General features: G+C 45.0%; 1 protein-coding gene across 2 annotated transcripts in view; it reads right to left on the bottom strand.

The window, feature by feature from the left end:
• The window catches only part of CUX2 (cut like homeobox 2), a 283672-nt gene that overhangs the window by 114033 nt on the left and 141773 nt on the right, over window positions 1-27866 (bottom strand). For both annotated transcript variants that reach the window (XM_069960776.1, XM_069960777.1), the window contains exons 2-3: window positions 23673-23783; window positions 19381-19428 (exon numbers count right to left, since the gene is read on the bottom strand). In XM_069960776.1, coding sequence (XP_069816877.1) covers window positions 19381-19428; window positions 23673-23783 — 159 coding nt within the window. The remainder of the gene's footprint in view (window positions 1-19380; window positions 19429-23672; window positions 23784-27866) is intronic.

Here is a 27866-nt window from a genome sequence, read left to right as displayed (position 1 = left end):
GACTCCACTGTCTGTTTCTTTCTTTGAAGCAATGATGTGAAATATACCTGAACAAAACCTAATGCTTAAAATACTTCCAAAACCACAATAGCCGTATGGGCGAAAGATTTCTTTTCTAGGTATAAACCGATTCCATTGTGTTTTTACTATTAAATCCCAAATGAAAGCAGCCTCAATGGGAAGAAGTATCCACACCTTCTTATAGCAGATTAATATTTTAGGGTTCTGCTTGCGGAATGTTCTGGAAGCAGCTGTACGTGCTCTCGGATTCATGTTTTTTTCTCTTGTGTCTTGAGCTCTGGTGAGTACAGCTTCTGACTGAATGTCTATAAATTGACATAAGAGCAAATAAAAGTGCACGGAACAAGATGAAACAAAGGAAAGACAAGAAAATGTATGAGCTCACAGCGTACCTGACGCAAAAAACAGTTGTGATCATAAGCAATTCTGCATAGCATTGATCAGTATTATTGCCACTGTATATTCTCATATTCTCACTCTTGCCCCCAATTACCCCAGGTGCAAACCTCTTAGTGAAACCGGAATGACTTGTGCCTGCTGTACTGCGTAGGCTGAAAGCTACATGTGCTCATGAGCAGGTGTAGATTTCTGCCATGATTTACATCTGAGAGCAGGCGTAAATCATGGTAAAACTGTGAAGGGAGGAGGCCACACCTCCTTCCAGCCTTCCTGAGCCCCCTGCCCACCCATTAGGCGAGGGGGGGGGTATACAGCAGGTGTACGCCATGAAGAAGGTAGGTATCTGCACCTTCTCTGTGTCGTACGCCACAGGCTGAGGTTTCATAAATCTCCCCCATAGAGTCTTCCTGAGGCAGACTCTTTGAGAAGATCGTCGATCTGACAGGATGGAGGTAAGTATTTTTCCTCTGTCTTTAAGGTCACAGTCAGTTACAGGTACTTGTCCTGTCACTGACTGTGAAACTATAGATTGCGGTGTTTAAGGGATTGGTGGCAGGCATCTGTGTGATTGTAACGCCCGGAGTAGTGGATCCACTGGACCGGCACCAGCGATGGCACAAACCTCACCAGGGAGCGGAGTCTAAGGGGCCGCTGGTTTTCACCAGAGCCCGCCGCAAGGCGGGATGGACTTGCTGCGGCAGGCGACCCCCAGGTCGCTACCCCTGGCTTGGTTGCTGGTGTCGGCAGGCGAGGCGTGGCAGGAGCAGTAGGCAGGAGATGGCACTGGCAATGGTCTGCAGGTGAGAGCGCACGTGACAGGCTGAACGCAGGAACAGATGGAGTGACAGGGAAACAGGAACCAGGAACAGGGACTAGGGACCGGGTAACGGACAGGACTCAGGAACAGGGACTTGGGACCAGGTAACGGACAGGACACAGGAACAACAGGGAGCTGGGCCAAACGCTATGGGAAGCATGTAGAGGCTCCAACACTAAGGACAGGGCATGCTGGGATTTATAGGGGAGTGATTGGTGACACTAACCAATTAGGAGCGCACTGCCCCTTTAAATCTGAGACAGCCGGCGCGCGCGCGCCCGAGGAGGCGGGGGCGCGCGCGCCGGCCGGCACAGACCGCACGGGGGGGAGGGGAGGCGCCCCCGGGGCCGAAGCAGCAGCAGCGCCGGGTCCCTACACACGGACCCCGGCGGCTGCACGGGACTGGTGGCGGTCGCGGCGGCAACCCGGAACGCGGGACGCCGCCGCGGCCGTGACAGTACCCCCCCCCTTTGGCCTCCCCCTCTTTCTTGCCTGCAAATGGCACAGGAAGCCACAAAGTCCTTGACATCTTGGGATAGGCTGGGCCACCAGTAGTGGCGAGAGATCCGTTGGCCGGTCTTACGGACTCCAGGGTGCCCGGCCTCCAACGAGGAATGTCCCCACTTCAAAATACCTCTTCGAAGCGCAGGGTGAACATGAGTCTTTCCGGGGGGTACTCTTTGAAGAGTGGAGGTGACGACTGGTACTAGGCGATCAGGCGGTATAACGTGGCAAGGGACTGTGGGTCTGTGGACGAGGACCTTCTGTAAGTTCTTCCGGTGGTGAGAGGACACGACCTTAGTCTTGGGTACGGGGAGAGGGTACACCTCGTCAGAGAAGGCATCCGCCGAGTCTTGGTCTTCTGCCGGTAGGCCGGATAGAGGCTTGGCCGGGACAGGAAATGACATAATACACTTGGTCTGAGGTGACTTGAGACACTGGTGGGAACAGTCCTGACCCCAACTGAGAATCTCCCCGGTTCTCCAGTCCAGCTGAGGGGCATGTTCTTGTAGCCACGGGAGTCCCAGGAGGACCGCGGGGGAAGAATGGGGCAGGACGTAGAAGGATATCTCTTCTTGATGTAAAGGACCCACCTGGAGGACTAAAGATGCGGTCTGGTAGTACACACGGTCGGTAAGAATTTCGCCCGTGACCGAGGAGATAGTCAGGGGCCTGGCTAGTCGGGTCACTGGTAGCCGCCATCTTTGGACCAATGTTGCCGCAATAAAACTGCCTGCTGAGCCAGAATCGAGGAAGGCAGTAGTCTGATGATTTTGTCCTGAGGGAGTCCGGATGGAAACTGGCATAGACAGACTTGGAATGGTGGCATTCGCACCTAGGGACACCTGTCCCACCGGACCTAGGTGCGAGCATCCTCCGGATGTTTGGGGACGTAGGGGACATCCCAGCCGGAAGTGATCGGAACCACCGCAATAGAGACAGAGATTCTGCTCCAGGCGCCGGATTCTTTCATCAGGCGTCAGGTGAGCCCGTTCCACCTGCATAGGAATCTCAGGAGAGGGTTGGGACATCGAAAGGTCAGGATTCTGGAAAACCGGCGCCAGCTGGGGATGGCGACGGGAATGGGTTAGTAAATGTTCATGCCGAACCTCCTCCTCCCTCTCCGAAAAACGAGTATCAACTCGGGTGGCCAGTAGAATGAGTTCGTTCAGGGAGGTAGGCAGGTCTCGGGCAGCGAGCACGTCTCTCACTCGACTAGACAGGCCCTTCTTGAAGGTGGCCAATAGGGCGGCCTCGTTCCAGTCCAATTCAGCTGCCAGGGTGCGGAACTGGATGGCGTAGTCACCAACAGAGGAGCTGCCTTGAGAGAGGTTGAGGAGAGCAGTCTCGGCTGAAGAAGCACGGGCAGGTTCCTCAAAGACGGAGCGAAACTCGAATAGGAAGGCCCGGAGATTGGCAGCAACAGGATCATCACGGTCCCACAGTGGCGTGGCCCAGGCCAGGGCTCTACCTTCTAATAGGCTGATGATGAAAGCCACTTTAGAGCGCTCGGTGGAAAACTGACTACTCAAAAGTTCAATGTGCATGGTGCACTGAGTCAGGAATCCTCTGCACAACTTAGAGTCCCCAGAGTACTTGCTTGGGAGGGCCAGTCGGAGTGAAGAAGCAGCGTCAGGAGATGGTGTGCGCTGGGCAGTAGTCTGCTGCTGTAAGGCGGCAGTGAGTTGCTGGATCTGCTGTGACTGTTTCTGGATTTGTTGAGCCTGTTGCGCGACCACTCTGGCGACGTCACGGAGATCTGGCACCTCGCCGGGATCCATGGTTGGAGCCTACTGTAACGCCCGGAGTAGTGGATCCACTGGACCGGCACCAGCGATGGCACAAACCTCACCAGGGAGCGGAGTCTAAGGGGCCGCTGGTTTTCACCAGAGCCCGCCGCAAGGCGGGATGGACTTGCTGCGGCAGGCGACCCCCAGGTCGCTACCCCTGGCTTGGTTGCTGGTGTCGGCAGGCGAGGCGTGGCAGGAGCAGTAGGCAGGAGATGGCACTGGCAATGGTCTGCAGGTGAGAGCGCACGTGACAGGCTGAACGCAGGAACAGATGGAGTGACAGGGAAACAGGAACCAGGAACAGGGACTAGGGACCGGGTAACGGACAGGACTCAGGAACAGGGACTTGGGACCAGGTAACGGACAGGACACAGGAACAACAGGGAGCTGGGCCAAACGCTATGGGAAGCATGTAGAGGCTCCAACACTAAGGACAGGGCATGCTGGGATTTATAGGGGAGTGATTGGTGACACTAACCAATTAGGAGCGCACTGCCCCTTTAAATCTGAGACAGCCGGCGCGCGCGCGCCCTAGGAGGCGGGGACGCGCGCGCCGGCCGGCACAGACCGCACGGAGGAGAGGTGAGGCGCCCCAGGGGCCGAAGCAGCAGCAGCGCCGGGTCCCTACACAAGGACCCCGGCGGCTGCACGGGACAGGAGGCGGTCGCGGCGGCAACCCGGAACGCGGGAAGCCGCCGCGGCCGTGACAGTGATCCCAGTTGCCTCTTACTATCCCCGACTCCCGGCACACTAATGTGTGCAGAGCTGATCACACTGAAGCTGATCACACTGAAGCAGCCCCCCACACATTAATACCCCTTCACGCCAGGAACATTTATACACGTTCCTAGTGCACGGGACATCGGCATTAGGAGCGTATATGGCCGTATGGAAAATGTGAAGGGGTTAAAAACATATTGTTGTTAAACTTAAAACTTAAACTTTTTTTCTGGAATTTCCTGGAATACGCCATTAAATACTCCTATATTTTAGGGAAAGTTTGTAGCACTGGTAAAAATGTATTACAATTCATAAAATGTGTAGAAGTGCATTAAAGGAGAAGTCCGGCCAAAAGAATTTTTCAATATGTTATTACTTATAGAAAGGTAGACAAACTCCTAATGTACATTAATTATGGGAAATGCACATATACTGCTATTTCTCTTAATTTAGTAGATCAAGCAGGTTTCAGATTCCCTAAAAAACGTATAGTCACGAATCAGGTGTAATTCCTATGGAGTGTCCAGCAGGGGGCAACACTATATGTAGAGGTCTATGTAGTGTATTGTATATGCAACTGTATGTAATGTAGTGTTATTGACACTATCACAGGGACACAGGGCATCTCCCTCTCTCCCTGTGCTGTCGGTGGGTGGTGGGTGGAGAGATGTATGCGGCGTGGTTACGATGATGGGGATTGGCCTGGTACTACTCCACCATCATTCACTTATACTATGAGCAGATGATGGGAGTAGTAATAGTGTGTGTGTATCTGTCCCACAGCACTGAGCAAGGAGGAAGGGGGGAGGTAGTTAGATGTACGGCACCTCTCTCCCTCCCTGCTCGGTGCCATCTATCTCCCTCTCTCCCAATGTGAGCCTGATCATCGGCAGCACAGGTGGGGAAAGGCAGATGCCCTGTGTCCCTGTGATACATTACATACAGTTGCATATACAATACACTACATGGACTTCGACATATAGTGCGCCCCCTGCTGGACACTCCATAGGAATTACACCTGATTCGTGACGTCACGTTTTTATAGGGGATCTAAAGCCTGCTTGATCTACTAAATTAAGGGAAATAGCAGTATATGTGCATTTCCCATAATTAATGTACATTAGGAATTTGTCTAACTTTCCTTATGTAATAACGTATTAAAAATACGTTTTGGCTGGAGTTGTCCTTAAAAAACATTCGAAAACTTACACAAAAGATTTGGTGAAAAATCCTCCAACATGAGGTGGAATGTAAATGTGATTGGGAGCCTAGAAAGAAGGGATTAAAGGGAATAACATTTGGATGTGAGGGAAGTATGTAAGAACATTGTCAGCAGGGTTATTGGATTACCGGAGGATGTAACGGCCACAGAGGCGGCCATTGTTAATGGTGGGAACATCTGCTTTAAAGCAGGGACGGGTGGGGCGGCCCACAGACGGCTGTACAGACAGTGATACTAGGGGGGCCAGGTATAAGCAGGGATTGTGAAGGATAACAGATCAGCTGTGAGTGGTATCAAGGAGCTGGTGCAACCCAGGAGAAGCTGGGACCGGACGGACTCTGTTAATAAAAATATAGAAAACATAAAAATACTACTAGTATGCGACTATGAACTCTATAGATGTCTATACGCTTACATGGGACTACTGGTTTCACAGGTCTACCTTTGTCATGGCTAGACTCGGAAGTGTAGTTCTCTATACTCACCTGATTCGTGTCGACCCCCGTCCGCCATCTTGGGACAATGATGTCATCTTCGGGAGGCCGGCCAAACCGCTCCGACCGTCCCTCGTGCTGGTCCCCCTCTGCCGCATCATCAGGTGCTCAGCCGCGATTTGCTGAGCATAACTGTGGGGGCTGGTGCGGTCCGTCCGCAAATGACATCATTGTCACAAGATGGCGGACGGGGGTCGACACGAATCAGGTGAGTATAGAGCACTACACTTCTGGTGTAGGGTGGGGGGGAAACACAGGGAAGGGGGCCATTCACTAACATACCATACATTACAAAGTTGTATAACTTTCTAATGTGTGTTATTTAGTGAATAATTGTTTAGCGCCGCACTACTCCTTTAACGTTCCAAACCAGTGGTATCCAACCTGCGGCTCTCCAGCTGTTACAAAAGTACAATCCCCATCATGCCTGGACAGCTAAACCATGAAGGGAATTGTAGTTTTGCAAAAGCTGGGGGGCGCAGGTTGGACCCCCGTGTTGTTGCATCGCTTCCCTATGCTTAGCGGCAGCTTTTCCCAGGATGCACCGGGTCGTAAGCAGTTAAATGTAAATAAGCTGGAATATATTCTTGTAAGCGGTAGGTTCTGTAGACGCTCCACCTTGCCTGAGGGAAGCAGCATGGAGATATGACGAGGTGCTGATAGCAGTGGTCAGGTTTTCTTCACTAGAAAATCCTCATGTCAGAAAAATGGAATATTTAAAGATGAAGCGGGCAATGAAATCAGCGGCTTCTGACTCCCAGGAAGATTAACTTGGCAGCCACAGGCTAATCACACATCGGGGGAAGGAACCAGGAATCGCAGGTGACTCTGTGACCCGAGCTAACTGGCAATTCCACCGAAGAAATCGACGAATATTTTGGATTTCAATTTATAACATGTAGATCTGAAGACTTTATATTATGCATGATATGTATATATATACAGTGTATAGTGCTGAATGTCAACGAGTTATCCCCAATGGTGGCCAAAGGAAATGTGTTATGCTTATAGCAGAGATGAAACCGGCTGCAGAAAGCAATAATTCTGTTCCCGAACATATCTACCCTTAAAGGGAAAACATTAGCAGGTTAGAAGTATATAAACCGCTGTTAGGTCCCTTTTGTGCATGAGGCCTTTGTCCCATTTCCATGTAGTTTGGAGCACTGGGGTGGGATTAGCACCCACAGTGCACCGATCCAGCCTGTCCCCGTCTGGCCCGCTCCATTGGTATTAATTAGGGGGGCAGCCCCAGTGGCGTAGCTACCATAGAGGCAGGTTAGGCAGCTGCTATGGGGCCCGTGCCGGAAATGGACCTGGGAGAGAAGATAAGAGCGTCCTGTGTGTCCTTCTGCTTAGCCCCTTATGTACTGCAGTGTGTAAGTGATCCAATATTTATTTACATGCTGCAACACAAAAAAGGGGATAACAAGCAGAAGACAAAGAGATCTCTGCTTCACTGCTCTGATAACCCCTGACCTCTGCAGGAGCTAGGGAGAACAGAGGTCAGGGGTTATCAGTGCACCAGCAGTAAAGCAGAGATCTCCATGTCTTCTGAACATTGGGTCACTTGAACACTGCAGTACATAAGGGGTTAAGCAGAAGGAAACTCTCCAGTTTTTCAGTACTTATCAGACTGGTGTATGTCCTGCAGGAAAGGGTGTATTCTTTCCAGTCTGACACAGTGCTCTCTGCTGCCACCTCTGTCCATGTCAGGAACTGTCCAGAGCAGCAGCAAATCCCCATAGAAAACCTCTCCTGCTCTGGACAGTTCCTGACATGGACAGAGGTGGCAGCAGAGAGCACTGTGTCAGACTGGAAAGAATACACCACTTCTTGCAGGGCGTACAGCAGCTGATACGTACTGGAAGATTGAACATTTTTTCATAGTAGTAAATTTTAAATCTCTTGCACTTTCTGGCACCAGTTGATTTTTTGGCTAAAAACCCATCAGGCTAAAACCATCAGGTTTTCTATAGATTCTGTAGTCATTCTTTATAATACCTGTATTTCACGCTTTGATTGTTACATTGATAGTCTGTCCATACAGTGATTCACCATAAGGGTTATAGATGCAATAATAAGGCAGTGTCATAACCTGTGAGATACAGAAGTAACAGATATCATTGCCTATTATTCCAGCGCCGCAGCGGAAACTTTTCATAATTCATAAAAGTGGTGGAGTTGGCGTCATCTCTGCAGGCGCAACATCGGAATCCTTCTCACAAGGACAGAAAGCAATATACATCAAGGAAATCGATAGGATTAAAATAAAGGACACAACACCAGTTAAAATGAAATGCACTATGAGTATGCCTTCCACGTTCATTATCCCAGGATGTATAAGGGAAAAAAATCAATGTATTTTTTTTTTTTAGATCAAGTTATTTCAAACAAATACAAGAGCCGCGAAAATAAGGTCTGAATAGCGGAGAACGCATTTATAATTCATCGAGTAATTCCAGAATTGTGTAGATCAGACAGACATTGCGAAACGAACCGAATAAACATAATTCTTCACCAAACAAATGCAACCTCCCAACTCCCCAATGATATTGTATAACCCCGACTATTAGCGTCTCCGTCTCCTATGGGGACTGTTAGCGCCTTATTTCTAATAAAGCAACGGGAAGGACGTGCAAACATATGTCCTAGGATATCCTTATACCCCTAATAAGGCATATGGACGGGAGGCTATCCCTTCTTAGTATGAAGAGGGAGGCAGTATAACACAGAGGTCGTGTCTACAAGAGAGTGAATAGCGGTACAGGATATGGCTGCATGAGATGGACTGTGTTCTCACTTTACTGCATTTTGTCAGGCATTGTGAAGGACCTGCGAGTTTCTATTGGCTGCTACATTTCAGCTTTTTGCATGTGTGCTGTGATTGGCTGGTTAGTGCTGTGCTGTGTTTTATTTGAATTTCTGACCATTCCGCCATTCATTTCTGTGGGGAATTTTTGATCTTTAAAAAGACTCCTCTCCATTATGTGCATGAGCTCAGTAGTCCTGGATATTCATGAGAAGCAGAAAACTCCACCCACCAGCTGCTGATTGGCAGTTATCTGTCCATGCTGTGTATAGGCAGTCACCTGTCAATCAGCAGCTGGAGGGTGGGGGGAGGGGTGGGTCAAGAATCCTATTCACCTGCATATTAGGAGAACGGCTGAACAGAATGATGTCAGTAATACACCGAATTGTTCAGCATTTCTGTCACTAGTTTATGCTGCTGTCATTCAAGGCGACATTAACCTGGTGAAAGATTCCCTTTCAATGTAAATTTCTTAAAAAAGTCAAATCCATTTAAATCTTGAAATACATAGCAAACCTGTCACTGTCGAGTTCTTTGAAATGCAGTTTGAATGGAGTCTGTACGCAAAGTAGTTTGGGAAGAAGAAAGGAGAAGAAAGAAGAAGAAGAAGAAAGAAGAAGGAAGAAGAAGGAAGAAGAAGGAAGAAGAAGGAAGAAGAAGGAAGAAAGAAGGAAGAAAGAAGGAAGAAAGAAGGAAGAAAGAAGGAAGAAAGAAGGAAGAAAGAAGAAGGAAGAAGGAAGAAGAAGGAAGAAGAAGGAAGAAGAAGGAAGAAGAAGGAAGAAGAAGGAAGAAGGAAGAAAGAAGAAGGAAGAAGGAAGAAAGAAGAAGGAAGAAGGAAGAAAAAGAAGAAGAAGAAGAAGAAGAAGAAGAAGAAAGAAGAAGGAAGGAAGAAGGAAGAAGAAGCTTTATTAAACACTATAAGGTGCTTATAGTGGATTTGCAATGCCAACCAGGATGACGGTATGAACTGTGTTTATTTTAAAGTTACAGCCCATAATCACAGCCAGTAGTGAACCTAATACACTGGGTTGGAATGATTCCTTCTTCCCCCATGTGCCAGCCATGTTACCTAAGAGATGGCAATCCTAGAAGCTAACTTACCCCAAAGCTACTACTAAATCCAATAGGAATGCTATTATAATACATGCCATACATAATAAAAGGTTTATACAGTCAAACTTGCCGCTCACTCCCTAACTTTAATAGATACTGATCCCCCCTTTATGTTCCACATTGTAATCTGTGAATCGATGTTTTACACCATGCGGTATACGCAGACCAGCACTGCAGTCTTTAATGCAGTCGGTAGTTTAAGTAGTTAATCCTTTTTTGAAAGCCCATTAATATATATTGAGGTTTTAGGTAGTGAGACAGATCAATCACTCACTTGATCTCATAGATTATACTTCCAGACTCTGATATACTAAGCAACATTAATTTGACACAAATTAGAAAGGAATATGCATTTCTTGACTTGTGACAATGTTACCTCAGCATATAGGCCCAAGCCGCGCACTTTAGTTTCCTCTATTAGAGGTATTAAGTGGAGATGCTGTCTAATGGCAATGTCTTCTGCCAGCTCCATTACTCACTCCAACTTCCAATAAACTAGGAGGGACTCAGCAAGACTAATGGCTGGCAGACGTTCAACCAACCAACCAACCCCAGATGTCCTATACTTTTGATGCATATATGTATGACAGATGAGACTTATGGTGCGTTTACACGAAACGATAATTGGCCCGATCGTACGATTAACGATGTCGGAGTAACGATTTTATTTTCATAACGATCAGCGTTTATATGGTACGATATACCGTACGGAAAATTCGTTTTGCGATCGTTTTGCGATCCTTAAGCCTATCTCACACATTGGTTAAATCGGCGAACGACTGTTCACACGGAACGATCTGAGAACTTTTTGCGAACGACGAACGACGATTTGATAACGTGTTGAAAGATCAAAATGAATGATTTCTCGTTCGTCGTTTGATCGCTCGCTGCGTTTACACGTCCGATTATCGTTCGAATTCGATTGATATCGCGCAAATTTGCACGATAATCGTTACGTGTAAACGCACCATTAGGCTGGGTTCACACTGCGTTTTTGCAATCCATTTAGCGTATAGGTCTTATGGAAAAAACGGATGCAAAAACGGATGCAATGGTGTCTTCCGTTTGGATCCGTTTTCCATCGACTTCCATTATAAAAAAAAGGATCAAAACGGAATGCGTTTTTTTTAACATACAGAAAAGTAGTGTCAACACTACTTTTCTGTACGTTAAAAAAACGCACCCATTTCGATCTGTTTTTTTTTTAAAATGGAAGTCGATGGAAAACATATTCAAACGTATGACACACAATTGCATCCATTTTTGCATCCGTTTATTCCATAAAACGTATACGCTAAACAGATTGCAAAAACGCAGTGTGAACCTAGCCTTAGGGGGATTCGCCATACATCTGGTTTCATGTTAAAGAAAACCAAACATAAGCCATACAGTATACATTATTTACTGTATACTGTAAAAAATTTCACATGGCAAACCCTGTATGACCCCCGAGCAGAGGTCAAAACTACATCCTGCCGTCAGGTTATGGGGCCTATAAGGTAGGCTAAACAAAGGATGCATACACCCCCTCCGCATCCCAGATAATAATTCCAGAAAGAGTGCTGATACTATGGAAAGCATACATGAGACTTCACGGCTAGGACAGGGAGAGGTTCAGATCATATAAGATACCAGCACATCAAGAATACAGTAAAATCCTATTAACCCAGCATTTGATCCATGAATGCTGATGGCTGGGAACTGAAACATAGTCTAAATTGTTAGGACATAGGACATAGGCAGATATCACTTGTCCTGATAACACATTTTTATGTTGCTAGGATTATTCTGAGTGATGGGTGGCCAACCCCTCGGATATCTTCTAATACAGTGTACGGTGTAATTCCTGGCCACCAATAATAGCTTCATTCAAATGAATCAGGAGCATTCTTGTGCAGCATAAATGTGAAAATGCCAGACACCCCATCTGGCAAATCTGGTAGATGCCAGTTGGGTCAGTGTCTGCTGTGGATTGCTCTGGGCCAATAAATAGGGTTGTCACCTTGCTGGCAGTTCTCTTAAATTCTGCAGCATCACTTTTCACTCTCCAGTCTCCTCTTCCTCTCTGATTAGGCCCTGTAACTCCTCCTCCCTATTTATATAGGGACTTTACTATTAGCTGCACATTTGTACCTTTCCCCAAATAGCCAACATGTTGGTAACTGTCTTTTGGAAGGGAATAGAAATCTTAAACTCAATGGGACAGGAATCTGTGGCTCAGGGGATGTAAGGGTCCTTTTACAGGGCCTGTGATGGGGCCGTGCAAGGACACAAACAAGCGATGATCAGCGAGATTGGCGCTGGTTTTCAGTGCCTTTACACAGCACAATTTATTGGCCTATGTCATTCATGCGGCCATTTAAGGTGCATATATCTGCGCTGCCAGTTTCTAGATGTCATCATGTCAACAGTGTATACTTACCATCAGCACTGCTGCAATCTGGCATCTTCACCTTCTTCCTGACAGTGTCACAGATGCATCCTACTCCTGCACTGCTCTCCGTCTGCTGTATCTTTGCCCCTGCTCCTCCGGCTGTCAATCAGTCTGGAGGAGTAAGAACTAGAGATATATCGGACAGATGCGCTGATGGTAAGTATACACTGCAGATGTGACGGCATCTAGAAACTGGCAGACCGGATATACAGCATACATATCTTCTTTGACAGTTTGCCTTTTGCTATCAGCCGCTGTTTACACTGGAAGATGTGCAGCTGACAACTATAAATTTTGAAGTGAGCTCTAAAGATGCGATCAGCCAAGGATCTGATCTTTTTCTGCTCCTCGGCTGATCGCTTTGGGTATGCTCACACTGAGGAATAGGCGAGGAATTGAAGAGGAAATTTTTGTGCTTGAAAAATCTGGCAGATCTGGCAGAATTCAAGTGGCGGAAACTGAGTGGAAAACGGAAATCCGAAGCCCCAATGATTTCTCTAGCGGAATCCAACCAAAGAATGCGGATCTGCGGTAAACATTTCGCTGTGTGAACAACAAAGCGGAAATCCTATTGAACACAATGGGGCATTGCTCTGTACATATTGTACAGGCAGAATTTCAAACGGAATACGCATAAAATTAAGCTCGGATTCTGCTGGAACTTTCTCGCCCATTGCTTAGTGTGAACATACCCTTAAAACTAAGATTCACACATTAAAAGGAGAAGTCTGGCCATTTTGAGGATCCAGCAGCTAGCAGGGGCGAGTGGGGATTTGATAATCAATCAGTGACTTGAGCAATGTCTCGCCCCAGTCACTGAGTGGCTGAGTAGTTAGTTCATCAGCTGGGTTGTGACGTGTATGCCCCGGATATCCCAGAGCCCAGAGGGGGTCCTGAGGCCAGCTCCGCTGTTTATCGCGGCCACGGGGAGGAGTAAGTTCATACTTGTTAACAAATTCCCCCCGCTGGCTGGCGGATTGTCAAAATCCCTAGGCTTTCCCTTTAAGCTCAATTCTTTGAACGGAAAGGCGCGAAGAGCGGAGGAGTGCGAGGCCTTCCATTGAAAGACATAGCAGAAGGAATTCAGTGCGGAGTCCGGCGGCGGGGGTTCTGAGCGGATTTCTACGCCAAATCCTTAGGGTACTATTACATAGGCCGATGAAGGCCCGATAATAAATGTAAACGAGCGCCGATCTGCTAGATCAGCGCCCATTTACTGGGCCTATTACACGGCCTGATAATCGTTTAACAAGGGCTGCATGAACACTGTTACCGATGTCCTTGCAGCCCTTGTTTGAACTGTACACATTACCTATCCAGGCTGCAGGGCTCCTCTAGTTCTGTGCTTCTTCCCGGGTCCGGGCGCTCCAGCTTCAGAGCGGCCTGTCTCAGCTGACACGCTGCTCAGCCAATCACTGGTCATGGCGGTCCTGGCCAGTGATTGGCTGAGCGGCCTGTCAGCTGAGACAGGCCGCTCTGAAGCTGGAGCGCACGGACCCAGGGAGAAGCACAGAGCAAGAGGAGCCCTGCAGCCTGGATAGGTAATGTATTCTTCTTTGCATATCGTCGTTGCGCACCGCTATGATATGTAGCGATGCGCAGTTGGCGCCCGACAATTATAGTTCAGAACCTATATCAACGATCAGCCGATGACAACCATCATCGGCTGATCGTTGTCTTTATTACACAGAACGATAATCGGCCGGATAGGGCCGATTCGGCCAATTATCGTTCCGTGTAATAGTATCCTTAATGTGAACGGGCCCTTAGGGGGAAATGTGCATATTTGTAAATAGTAAAATCCTTATCTCGTAAACATTGAGGTGTAGAAAGTAAAAACAACACTGTAATTGAGGCAAAAAAGCCAACAAGCTGAAATAAAGAACACCATTTTTTCACACGGGCCCCGGGTCTTTTTCCAGTTTAGGCCTATAAGTCTTATAGTAGCAGAATAAAAACATTCCATATATCTCTTCTACATGAAGACAAATTGTTCCCAACTACAAGGCGGCCCAGAAGAAACCCGCTGAGGTCGTGAACCCGTCTTCGATCAAAGTACATTTTTTATTATTCCGCATTGCCCACCACCAATGAAGATCTCATGTTCGGCAGGCAATGATTTAATTAAAGCTAGGACTTACTTAAAGCTATTAAAAGAGCAGATTTAATGCCATTATGCAATTATACAACAAACAGAAGGCAACATATTCACACTGGGAAAAGGTCTCCTTTTTTGTATTTCTTCTGGGCATTTTTTTTTTTTTTTTTTTAAAGTTTCATCAGTGAATTAACATAACAAAACCTGTAATTCTGATGTTTTCAACCATGCATCAAGCTTTTTTTTTTAAAAAAAAATTGTATTTAAAATAATGATTATAATAAATAGAGGTAATTAATTGTACTTTTTATCCTTTACAGTCTAGTCAGCTTAATTTTACCTTTTCAGCTAATAATGAGAAAATAATTTTGTGCTCTGGGGGTTAATGATATGTAACGGCAAGAGCTGCTAATTGCATGTTGCAAACCATTCATCAAAATTCCCATCTGTGCTACTTGATTATGTTTGCTAAATTATTGCTTTGAATTATCTTTTGTAAAGCAACTTTTGTAATTAGCTGGGCTCGCGTCTTGCACTGGGCTTTTCTATGCAAGGATATTCAAAGTTTGTCCATTTCAAGCAGACTTCATTTATTCTGTCAATTATAAGGATGCAGAGTGTTCTTTTCTTCAATGCCAGGGAAAAAAAAAACCCCAAAAAACACCCCACACTTTATTTTGACAATCTGGTTAAAAGGAAAGAGGGCGACTTGGTGAGCTTGTGTGTCAGCGCAAACACTGGGATCTGCGGGCTAATGGCTCCATGTATCCAATGACTTCTATTAGCGTCACGCTGGGAATACAACATTTGCTGCTCGGCTTCTTTCAATCCAAATAATTCTATCTGACACATAGTACGCTATTTACATCCTGGTAATTTCCTCGGTTTCAATCAGTATTTTAGTATTTTAACATATCTTAAAAAGATTTTTCTAAAGTATTCTTTTATTACCTTAAACAATTTGTCTTTTATTGCATATTATAGCCATGCCGATCCCGCAGTCACATGACTGTGTAACTGATTTATAAACACCATTACTGCAGTATTTAAAGGGGTTATCCACCTAAGAGATAAAGAATGAAATGCTCCCAAACCTAGCTGGTCTTGCTCACCAAGTCCCCCTGAGTATTTTGAGCCATCACCTATCTATCTAGCTGCTGCCATTCTTGAGTTACAAGTTTTTCTAAAAGCCGATCTATATCCAAGATGGCGCCGGCCAGGAAACTACATTTCCCATCATGCATCTCCCTGAATGGTCCATTTATGTACTCACCCCCTTAGCTTTCTTTCCTGCCCACTGCTGTCATTACTGTTGTACAGTAAACATAGGACAGTTTTTTTTCACTGATTTTGCATCACAGCCCCCCCAGTATGTATTCCATACTACCTGATGATGTAGCAGAGCTGACGCGCACAAGGTGTAGCTGTGTGCTGCATAACGGGCAACTGTTTACCGGGGGTTGGGGGGGTGTAGTGTAGGTTTAGATCTCTGCTTGCCGACTGTGATTGAAAACATTCTAGTTCCATCCAGACTCTAAGAACATCTATAACACTTACAGTATACAGAACTGTGACTCAAAGACAGGTACATATGCCTGCATTCACTGGCAGTAAGCAGAGATAGAACTATCACTTTTCATATTACAGAAACCTAGGCTCAGGGACACATATAAGTCCATGGAAGCAGCACAGGTGCATGGAGATAATGCAGATAATGCCTCCAAGTCAATAGACAGCTAACCCAGCACCCAGAGAGGAGATCACATGTCTTGTGTGTACAAAGGGAGGGAAGAAGAGGGAGCAGCATGTTGTCAGAGAGGACACAGAGAAGATAATTTTAAACATCCAGAGAGGGTAAGTATGAGAAAAAACAGGGAAAGGGTGCAAGGTTATACATGTATATTAGATATAGGGTGGTATTGGGAAGGGGGATAATTAAGACACAGATACATTTTATAGAGTTATATAACAAACGTGCAGCATCTAAACTTGTCAATAATGCAGAGAACTGAACATAGAAAAAGGGGGTGACAGTATCACTTTAAGAGGTGTGGGCCTCTCAATAAATCCATCTTAGGACATAGGGGCGAGGATTTCGTTAGGACTGGCATACAGATATGCTGGTCTTGATAAATCCTCACCTATATTCCAAAGCCTGATATAGTTTTGATATAAAGTCTTGACTGAAGCAAGACAGACTCCTACTGGCTGTTCCTTCATTCTGTATTAAAGGGTTTGTCCTGCACCTTGTTTTACTACAAGAACTTTTTCTAAAACTTTTAGAAACACCCCTAATTCGTAGCGGGCCCCCACTCTGGGAAGTATCCTGCTAAATCCGCTACCCCCAAGGATTGGAGATACATGCATAAAGGTCAAGAGGCATCCAGGTACATCTACACTATTGACCCTATTCCACTACATGTAACAGGATTACACCAGGCGTCGTCCTCCCGGCATTTTTTTTTCTCTCTCTTTTAAACGTAGAAAGTGCGATCTAAGTACAGTATTTTATTTTCTTGTAATGGTACCTAATGGGTGGCTTTGGTTTCAGCCACCAAGATGAGCTGTATGGGAGCTATTGTGGGATGATTTCAAAGGAGCTACACATGATCACACAAAAGACGCTGTGTATTACAGTCCCTAAGAACGCTTTGTGTCCCCTCCGTTGGTGTCCCCTGGCGGCTGCATCACTCCCTCTACAGTCTCGTTCTTCTCGGCATTGTCCATGTGAACATTTTCCCTCCTTCTCAGTCAAAATCTCAATATGCAAATATACCTAGCGGACATTCTTACTGTTACACTACACACAGGAATTGATAGCAAGAAAAGATACAAGGTATGTGCAGTATAAGGGCCCTATTACACGGGACGATTATCGTGCGAAAAATCGCTATATCGTTCGAATTTAAATGATAATCGGTGTGTGTTTTTGCAGGCAACGATCGAAAAATCGTTCGTATGTCATTGATCGTTGATTTTGATCTAAACCTAAAATTATCGTTAATCATTCACTAATCGTTCGCTGTAAGTCCACATTTGTTCGCTCAAGTTAACGACCATCGTTCTGTGTAATATGGTGAACGATTTCAGGTTAACGATAAACAACCTAGTTTGCGATCGTTTATCATTAGTCGTTAAACGTTAAAAATCGCTCCGTGTAATAGGACCCTAAGAGTTGTCTTCTCCAGACAAAATTTATCGTGTATTATTGCACATGCTCCTCTGGCCAAGAATGATTGTCTGCCTGTAACTTCTGTTTTAGAGATGTTCATTTTAAAAGGATCTATTGCTCAAACACATTTATCATGGGATCGCCGCTCAGGCCTTCCCATGTTTCATGCTACTGCCGTATATATGGACGGCTTGCATCGCAACAAATTATAAAAACTCCTGGCATCATGTATCCTTATGATGCATATATACATATCTAGTTCTCTCCTCTTCGGATTCCATCTCTATTTTTCAAATCCCTAGTGGGTAAACTGTAGCTTATATGGCACAGAAGAGGGGATGCTGCTACCCTTTATGTCTGTCACACACCCTCAGAATCAGCAGCAGCATGGAGGACATATGAAAGAAGTGCTGCATCCTGCACTGGGTAAGATCTAATATGCACTATAAACTTAGGCATTATCTTCCTCACCTCTCCATAGACTTCTGTGAGCAGCTGTAACCTGATATGTCAAGATGAATTATGAGTTTAGGTGAAAAACAAAAGTAAAATCATCACTCCTATTCAGCTTAATGATTTAATTAAAACTTTCTACTGTATTGAAATTTTATCATGGGGCACAAAAGTAAAAGGTTTTTCTAGTATATTGCATTGATTGTTTTAACCCCACAACCAGGACCTAGACCCCCACTTACCAGCAGAGTGCAGGGAGTGTCATGGCCCCTTTGCTGTGAAATGGATGCACCTCAAGAATGCTGTCATATTGACTGTCTAGTCCAAATTAACAGTTTAAAGTTCAAACACTCTGATACACTGATGGTCAGAATGGATATTGTTTATTCAAAGATGGCGGGCAGTATATATATCCAAGGGTCAAGAGTTATACCCCTAAGGCTTATGTCAGTACTTCATCGGATCAAGTATAAAAAGAGTTACTTGCATAGCCCTGTGTTTACTTACAGAAGCTTTCAGGAATGTGACATCTCTACATGTTTGGAAGGTCAGCACCATATAGTAATGGCTTCACTAAATGTACAAAATATAATCATGACATCCTTCAAAGTCCCCCATTTGAAGCCATTTTCAAAAACAGATGATCTTTATCTCTAGACCAAAAGGCTAACAATTTGTTCCACTGTATGTTCTGAGGTGTTCACCACTTTGAAGACAATCTTTTAATAGGTTTATACAAAGGAAAGTCAAAAGGGAGATTCTAGTCTATTCCTCTCTAATATGAAATGTATGGGGGTGGCCTTGATTCTTCTTTGCTCAATGGTTTTAGGCTTTTTGATTCTTCCTAATCATCTGAGAAGGGGAAATCAGCATATATAGATGTAGTTGCTTCTTCAACATTTGTAATGGCTATAACATCCAGCTGCTCCACGAACATGTACTGTAGCACACCCAGCACAGTGATGTCTATACAACTCAATGAAATGCATATTGTGGCTGAATTGCCAGGCAGAAGCACATTCCTATGGATGAAGGAAACAGGGTGGGGCTTCCATTGAGGATACATAGTTTATTCTTCAATAATACTTTAAAGTAGAAGTGCCCATCTATCCATTTGCCGATTTACACCCGTGTTTTCCTGCTGGCAGCGTGTGCCAATTTCCACCATTATGGGAGAAAGGCCCAATCTTACTATAATTTAGTAGTTTACCACAATGGAAATAGAATTCTAGAATTCTACACATGAGTTAAACATACGTATCTGAATAACTTTCCCTGAATGCCAATGTTGTCTTGCATTAATGATTTAGAGCAAAAGATGCCGAGCTTCTTCTTACCTCAGCTTGAAAGCTCTTCAGTACAGGAGCCACAACTTCTCGGATTTCCTAAAAATAAAATAAAGAAGTTACGCTGACAGTACAATAGAAGTCACTAGTCCAATGGAGGTAAAAAATGACTGGTTTACAACTAGATTGCAATGATGGTATATGATCATTAAAAAGATAAGGCATTCGAAGGGCTTAAAGGGGAACTCCGGTTAAGAAAGATTCAACCCTGATCAATCGCCACCCATAACCTAAGTTTGTGTGTAATAGGTTTCTATTACATGAATTGGTTGGTTTGTCGGCATCTCATCCTGACTCACACCCTGAAGCTGCTAAAAATCCTCAATGCCTGCTCCACTCTCTTCTCTGTCCTCCCCCTCCCTTCTGAGACAGAGGTCATATGATCTCTCTCTCTTCCGTTGCCACGCAAGCTGTAACCCCTTATCTGTAACCCCGCCCACCACTGGTATCACACAGTGATCACCAGACAAAAGGGCAGGGAAACAACAGCCTCTCCTGAGTAGTATAGGGGAAAGGAGACACTGTTGTTTCATCCCTCTTTCTAATCTATGTATGTAGATGGATAGATAGATAGATAGATAGATAGATAAATAGATAGATAGATAGATACTGTGTTTACTATGTAAAACAGAAGCAGATGGCCAGTGGTGGGCAGATACTATAAGACAGGGACGGGTACCCGGCATTTGGTTTTGGGAGATGTAGTTTCCCATCCGGGTGTCATGATGTAAAACTGGGATCATTTGTAAAAGTTTGAATCTGGAGCTAGGAGCAGCGTAGACAAGTGGGAAAGGGGTTAAACAATCGTTGGGGGTTCGGCAAATGCACCTGTATGCTTTTTATGCATTTTTTTTTATGTAATTGCAGGAGTTTCCCTTTAATATGGCCATACACTTTCAATAGCTGTTCAATAAGCTATTCCAAATAAACTTCCCATATACATACATGCTTGGTTTGGTCACACATACCGCCAGACACCTCTGACAGCAGGTTCTCTCCCGTGAGGACATTTGACCGGATATATTTACATTAAACTTGCCTGAATCCTTTTTTCCTTTGAAATATCTCAAGTGAACATCAGCCAAACATTTTATATACATCCCATAGACTCATCCCATTGAAACTGGTGGCGTCCATCAACCTATGTCTAATGTATACGTCAACACTTAATTCTTAATATTCGGGGATTATTGTCTACAAACATTATCCTTTGGGCCCAACCTGCAATTATAAAGTCCACGTGGTCTCAGCCCAAGTTATTGTGCATCTTTATTATAATGGAGAGAGGATAAATCCGCTGTCAGATACGTGTGGCAGCGACTTACCTCCTGGGAAGGACAGAGGATTGTACATAATGAAACCTGTCAGGCCCCTACATATGAGAGATCCCCGGCCGTCCCTACTGAAATCATCAGAACTGGATGAGTTTTCTCTATAATGTGGGCAGGCACCTTTACAGTAAGAGGGTAGACGTAATGCAATTCACAGCATGTATCCCCTGGCTGTCTGTACAACACAGACACTGAACTCTTGCCAAACATCGACTAGGATTAGAGATGTGTGAGCACGCTCTATCGAGTATAATTTTCGCTCCAGTATCGAGCTACTCTGAGGTACTTGATACTGGTGCGAGTACTGCTAGAGTGCTCATGTAGACAAATCTTGCCGAAAGGCTGTTGAGCATAATGCATTCCCACAGCCTTAAAGAGGTACTCCAGCAAAAATCTTTTTCCTTTAAATCAACTGGTTTCAGATAGTTGTATAGATTTGTAATTTACTTCTATTTAAAAATCTCAAGTATTCCCATACTAACCAGCTGCTGTATGTGTGGTGTCCCACAGATAAGTGCTTTAGGCACCAGTCAGAGAGTTATCCCTTCAGTGGTAATGAAGGTGCATTCTCTAGTTTTACCACAAGGTGCCAGTGTTATGTTTAAGCTTTGTTATCTGTTGCACAGCTGTAGTAAGTCAAGGGTTTTTGTACCACATGGTCTGTGAAACAATGAGAAATGCTGTTCTTTTTCTGCCTATCCCTACACTCTATATATGCAACACAAGTTGAGTCAGTTGAGTCAGTTGAGTCTAGACTAGTGGTGGTAGTACACACTTTTGGAGAATGCAGAGACTTTCTTTCTTAAAACTACACATATAGTCAAGATGCAGTGCTAAGCACTTAAAGGATGACAAGTCAGGGAACACCTCAACCCACGCTGTGAACCTCTCTATACAGTGCAGGGCGGTATCCTAAAAGTAGAGGGACTGACCCGGACAGAGCAAAGCAGCCGTAATCAAGGCCTACGTACTCTATCTCGCAGCGCAGGTGACACCGGGACACACTCGGAAATTCTGCTCAACTCAGGTCACCAAGACTGGGGCTTGTGTCACCCATGTAGGACAGGTAACCTGACACTGCAGGGCAAAAGGTGGTTTTAGTGACAAAGGTTGAAACACGGGCAGTAGTATTGTTCTTCTTTCAAGAATTTCTTCTTCAAGTATTTCTCCTCTCAATTTCCAGCAGAGCACACTACTAAATTGGGTTGGGGCTCTTCCAACAAACTCTTCTGAACTCTCTACTCAACCAAACTAGCACTACTGTTCTACTTCAAGTCTTCAGCATCTGTATACTTATAGTCAAGATGCAGTGCTAAACACTTAAAAGAGGACAAGTCAGAGAACACCTCAACCCACGGCATGAACCTCTCTATACAGTGCAGGGCGGTATCCTAAATCAGAGAAACTGACCCGGATAGAGCAAAGCAGCCGTAACCATGGCCAACGTATGCTATCTCGCAGCGCAGGTGACACCGGGACTCTGCTCAACTCAGGTAACCAAGACTGGGACTCAGTGTCGGATTGGGGTATCTGGGGCCCACCAGAGGGAATTATCGTGGGGGCCCACCAATAAAGAACCAGTGAGAATCCACATGTCAGTCAGTGTTAGTGCAGGTTCTAAAGCTGGGGGCCCACTGGAGGATCCTCTGGTTCTCTGGTGGGCCAGTCAGACACTGCTGGGACTTGTGTCACCCATGTAGGAAGGGTAAACCGACACTGCAGGGCAGAAGGTGGTTTTAGCGACAAAGGTTGAAACATGGGCAAAAGCACTCTTCTTTCAAGTATTTCTTCTTCAAGTATTTCTCCTCACAAGTTCCGGCACACTACTAAATTGGGTTGGGGCTCTCCCGACAAACTCTTCTCTACTCTTCTTAACTCTCTACTCTACTTAACCAAATCAGCACTACTGTTCTACCTCAAGTCTTCAGGATTTCTCAGCACAGATTCAGATAAAGCAAGTCTGTATCAGTCACTTATTATCCTATTATCCTGTATCACAAGAGACTTGTCAGTAAAGATCAGGTGGGTCATCTCTCCACTCCAGACAACCGTGTTAAGAACCCAACTGGTCACCGACCATTAGGGGTCAATACAGCCAGTCACATAAACTAAAAGCAGGTACAACACTTACAACACTATACCTGTGTGCACTGGCATCACGACTATACCACCATTGGCTGAGCTGTATTCCAACCACTGACATAACATCTTCCCGGCGGTTGGGCACCAGATCACCTGGTGCATCACCACATATGTCCTGCAGGAAGTAGTGTATTCTCTCCAGTCTGACACAGTGCTCTCTGCTGCCACCTCTGTCCATGTCAGGAACTGTCCAGAGCAGCAGCAAATCCCCATAGAAAATCTTCCCGGCGGTTGGGCACCAGATCACCCGGTGCATCACCACATATGTCCTGCAGGAGGTAGTGTATTCTCTCCAGTCTGACACAGTGCTCTCTGCTGCCACCTCTGTCCATGTCAGGAACTGTCCAGAGCAGCAGCAAATCCCCATAGAAAACCTCTCCTGCTCTGGATAAGTATTGGATGACTTGAGATTTTTTAATAGAAGTAAAGAACAAATCTTTTGCACCAGTTAATTTGAAAGAAAAAAATTTGGGGTGATCAACCCCTTTAAATAGTTGAGTCTACCATTAATTTCAATCCAATTGACTCAACTCAAGTAACGAGCAGTCAATTATTAAAACACCACAAATCCAGTTATCTGCTGTTCTTCATATGTTTGGAAAAAAAAATTTCCCTCGTCTTTTTTTCTGGATTGTGTGGGTTACAATATCCTCCAATACAAATGCAGCATACGGGAAATGTTTACCGCGGACGACGTAAAGAATCAGATTCAAGCAACACATAATAAATGTAATCTTATGCTAAGAGATATTTTTTCCTTTAATCACATGATGAGTAGACTAAGCCAGACTGCAGTGTAATGTACTATACCTCCGGGACATTCTTCTTGAACTCCCGGCTGAGTTCAATGAGACGCTTGTGGGAATGCTCGCTCTCTTCCTGCCGCGCCGCCAGCTCCGATGCCAGGGAGTTCAGCTCTTTCTGCAACAAGAAAGGGAAGGGGGTGTTTGATTTGTAATATCATACATAACCCATATCATGTCCAAGTTTGCAAACTTTCAATTCGTAGAGACAGCCGCAATATCGACTACGAGCATGAATTATTTAAGGAAGAAAAGTATGTATTCAATGCAAAATCAGGACAGCTTTTAGATAATGAGAAGCCGCTCTGATCGATATCCCTCAGTGAAGTTTCTTTCAAAGGGTTTCGAGGGCCGTAGTTCACTGGTAACTTTTCTGAAGCATTGCGGGATGCGGGCAGCGTCTTCTCGGGATTTAATGTAAAGAAAGCTTGGCTGCCAGCGAATATATATCAGGAGGGAATGGATCCAGCCGAGACTTACTTATGCTTAAGTGTTCATAAATAAGGCCGTTAAACATATATATGGCTTTTTAATTTCGGCACAATATGAGAGAATGAATGTGCCCACATAGAGCGGAGTGACCTCGGAGCGCCGGAGATTAAATCACAGGCAGTTCACTCTAAGTGCAAGTCGTGCTCCGAGATACCAGGATACTTTTTTCAGCAACCAGATCACTGCGATCAGCGCTCACAAATAAACGGACAATTCTGTATGATGTCACTGAGCAAAGTAGTCAGAACGAGCCAAAGGCAGAGAGGTGGGAGAACAAATGGAGGTCATAGGCCAGTGCCGGGGCTGGTTCTGACTAGAGATGAGCAAACCGGTTCGCCCGGTATGGGATCCGGGTTGGATTTTCCAAAAAGTCTGAGACCGATCGGATTCGGATTTATGGAAGTCTGCTCCGAATTTTTTTTTTTTCACTTGCTTTCTAAAATGGCAGCCGGTAATGGTCGTAATGGTTGAAATATCAAAGTATGTATGTATATTAAAGTCAAGGGTAGAGTTCTACCATTTCCATTGGATGTATAATATACGTCACTAGACATTACATTAAAAACATGCCAACGTTATAAGAGTATGTATTCTGACCACCGCCAAGACCAAGGTAGCCATGAGGCCCACAGTTATCATTCCCATCCTCCCTACGTGAACGTTCGAAGTGGGTGAGCATACCTTTGTTTATAGGGAAGAGAGCAGTAAGCCGCAGCCAGACTTCTATGGCCTTGGCTTGCTTATTAGAGATGATCGAACATCGGAAAATCCTACCGCGATAGAACTCGAATATTCGACGATAGATTGCTGATGCCTTCCTGGTCTGGCGAAAAAGGAGCGTGCCCGGGGACCGTCTGGAATTCCGGGATTCAGCCTAGGTAATAGGCTGAATCCCAGAATTCCAGGCGGTCCCCTGGGCATGCTCCTCCCGGACTGGGAAGGCATCAGCAATCTAAAGCGGAAAGTTCGAGTTTAATCAAACCTAGGGTTTTCCGATGTTCAATCATCTTTATTGCTTATCTCTTCCAGAACAAAGGGAGCGGGTGGTCATTCGAACTCACTTTTATATGACAGGGATGAATGACAAAAATAAAAGTTGTCTGGGCATCTTTAGCCGTATTAGACGGCCTGATATTTCCAAGTAAACAAGCACCAATCTCCTATACCAGCACTCCCTTACAGGACTGTATATATATAGTTAGCGATGTCCATGCAGTCCTTGCTTTTTACATAAAAAATAAGTGTTTATATTGTATTTACCTATTCTCCCCGTTGTCCTGCTGCCTTTTTCTGTGTTCCCCCATCAATGCTGATGCTTCTGGCCCGGTCTTTTCAGTGACAGATTGCTTAGCCTATCACTGCCCGAGACGGGATAGCGCCGATTGGCTGTGCAGCCTGTCACTGAAGATATCGGTCGAGAAGTGTCAGTGGTGAGCAGGGAACACGGGAGAAAGTCATCAGTCATCAGCCAACTGTTTGGAGGCTGTCCGCTGTCCTCCTCTCCAGTGAAGACATGGTATAGAGCAGGGATGGGGAACTGTCGGCCCTCCAGCTGATGCAAAACTACAATTCCCATCATGCCTGGACAGCCAAAGCTAAAGCTTTGGCTGTCCAGGCATGATGGGAATTGTAGTTTTGCAACAACTGGGGGATGAAGTTTCCCCCTCCCTGGTATAAAGGCTTCTCTTTCAGCAACTATCAGGGTCCTTACTGAGGTTATTTTTATAACCCGTCTGTCTCTAATATTACATTTGTATAAGATTGAGGTCTGGAATTGTTTATCACCCAAGTATATTAGCGGCCACCTGATATCATAGTAACATATTCCCGGCTCAACACACGCACTTGAAAATATAGACAAAACTTTTGGCAAACGTGAGTATACTATAAATTCTAGGCTTCATATATTACAACAAGACATTTTTCCCGATACCCGAGGCTAAAGACAATCCAATGAAAACAATCCCCTTAATGAACTACTGGGATTGAGGAGTTGAAGAGTAATGAAGAGTTGCCTATCAATCCAGCAATGTCTGTTCACCGCTGCATCCTCCGCTATACCGGGCTGGACAATGTGCCACGTGCCATGTGTTATTGGGAAGAGTACATGTCCGCACTGTAATCTGGTGCACGTTATAAAATCTCAAGTTTATGCAAAGAATTAAACACTTTTTTTTATTTAATCTCGCTATTGTTCTATTCCTAAACACAAACCAAACACCTATTCCGAAGCCATCACCTCTGTCCTGTGTGGACAAGCACACTTCTTTGTTACATCCAGCCTGGTCTGAAAATTCAAGCAACCAGATCGGTTTAAAATAAAAGTCCAGCGAAAATTTTTATTAAAGTATTGTATTGCCCCCTAAAGTTATACAAATCCCCAATATACAATTATTATGGGAAATGCTTATAAAGTGCTTTTTTCCCTGCACTTACTACTGCATCAAGGCTTCACTTCCTGGATAACATGGTGATGTCACTTCCTTGATAACATGGTGATGTCACTTCCTGGATAACATGGTGATGTCACTTCCTGGATAACATGATGATGTCACTTCCTGGATAACATGGTGATGTCACTTCCTGGATAACATGGTGATGTCACCTGCTGGATAACATGGTGATGACCCTTCCTGGATAACATGGTGATGTCACTTCCTGGACAACATGGAGATGTCACTTCCTGGATAACATGGTGATGTCACTTCCTGGATAACATGGCGATGTCACTTCCTAGATAACATGGTGATGGCACTTCCTGGATAACATGGTGATGTCACTTCCTGGATAACATGGTGATGTCATGACCCGACTCCCAGAGCTGTGCGGGCTGTGACTGCTGGAGAGGATGCTGGCAGGGGGACACTGAGGGATACAGGGCACTGGAGGGACACTGAGCATCCCCCTGCCATCATCCTCTCCAGCAGCCACAGCTGCACAGCTCTGGGAGTCGTGACATCACCATTTTATGCAGGAAGTGACATCACCGTGTTATCCAGGAAGTGACATCACCGTGTTATCCGGGAAGTGACATCCCCATGTTATCCAGGAAGTGACATCACTATGTTATCATGGAAGTGAAGCCTTGATGCAGGGAAAAAAAGCACTTTATAAGCATTTCCTGTAATAAGTGTATTTTGGTGATTTGTATAAGTTTTGGGGGGCAATACAATAGTTTAATAAACATTTTTGCTTGACTTCTCCTTTAAGGTATTGATATACATGGGACAACTGTTTGCTGTCTCTCTCGATCCCCCAATACATGACTGGCTTGGCTGAGCTTTTTGCAGTGTGTTTACTGTATCTGTTTAATTAAAAAAAAAAAAAAAAACAGATGCATTTGTGTTGACTTACATTTTTTTTTTAAAGTTATCAAACTGAATGGTTTTTAGTTTTAAGCGTACACCAAAACATGGCTGACCACGTTTTTGTGTACGGTAAAAGTAACCTTTTAAAAGGTCTGTTAAACAGACTGCAAAAACCACAGTGTGCACCTACCCTAAAGGTCCTATTACACGGCCGACTACGGCCCAATCATTTTAGTAAACAAGCGCCGATCTGCTAGATCCACTATATACAAACTGGACTGTCACCACAAACAGTAATGAAAGGAGTGCTAGATTTCACAACCTGAACAGCATAAAAAATTACCAACAAAAGTGGCTGGAAAAAGTAAACTGCACCTCCTAATAGTAGAAAAATATATACA

This window comes from Dendropsophus ebraccatus, chromosome 3 (assembly GCF_027789765.1).
Source record: "Dendropsophus ebraccatus isolate aDenEbr1 chromosome 3, aDenEbr1.pat, whole genome shotgun sequence".
Lineage (NCBI taxonomy): Eukaryota > Metazoa > Chordata > Amphibia > Anura > Hylidae > Dendropsophus > Dendropsophus ebraccatus.
The sequence above is the reverse complement of the archived record's forward strand: the minus strand, read 5'-3'. Positions and strand labels throughout refer to the sequence as shown.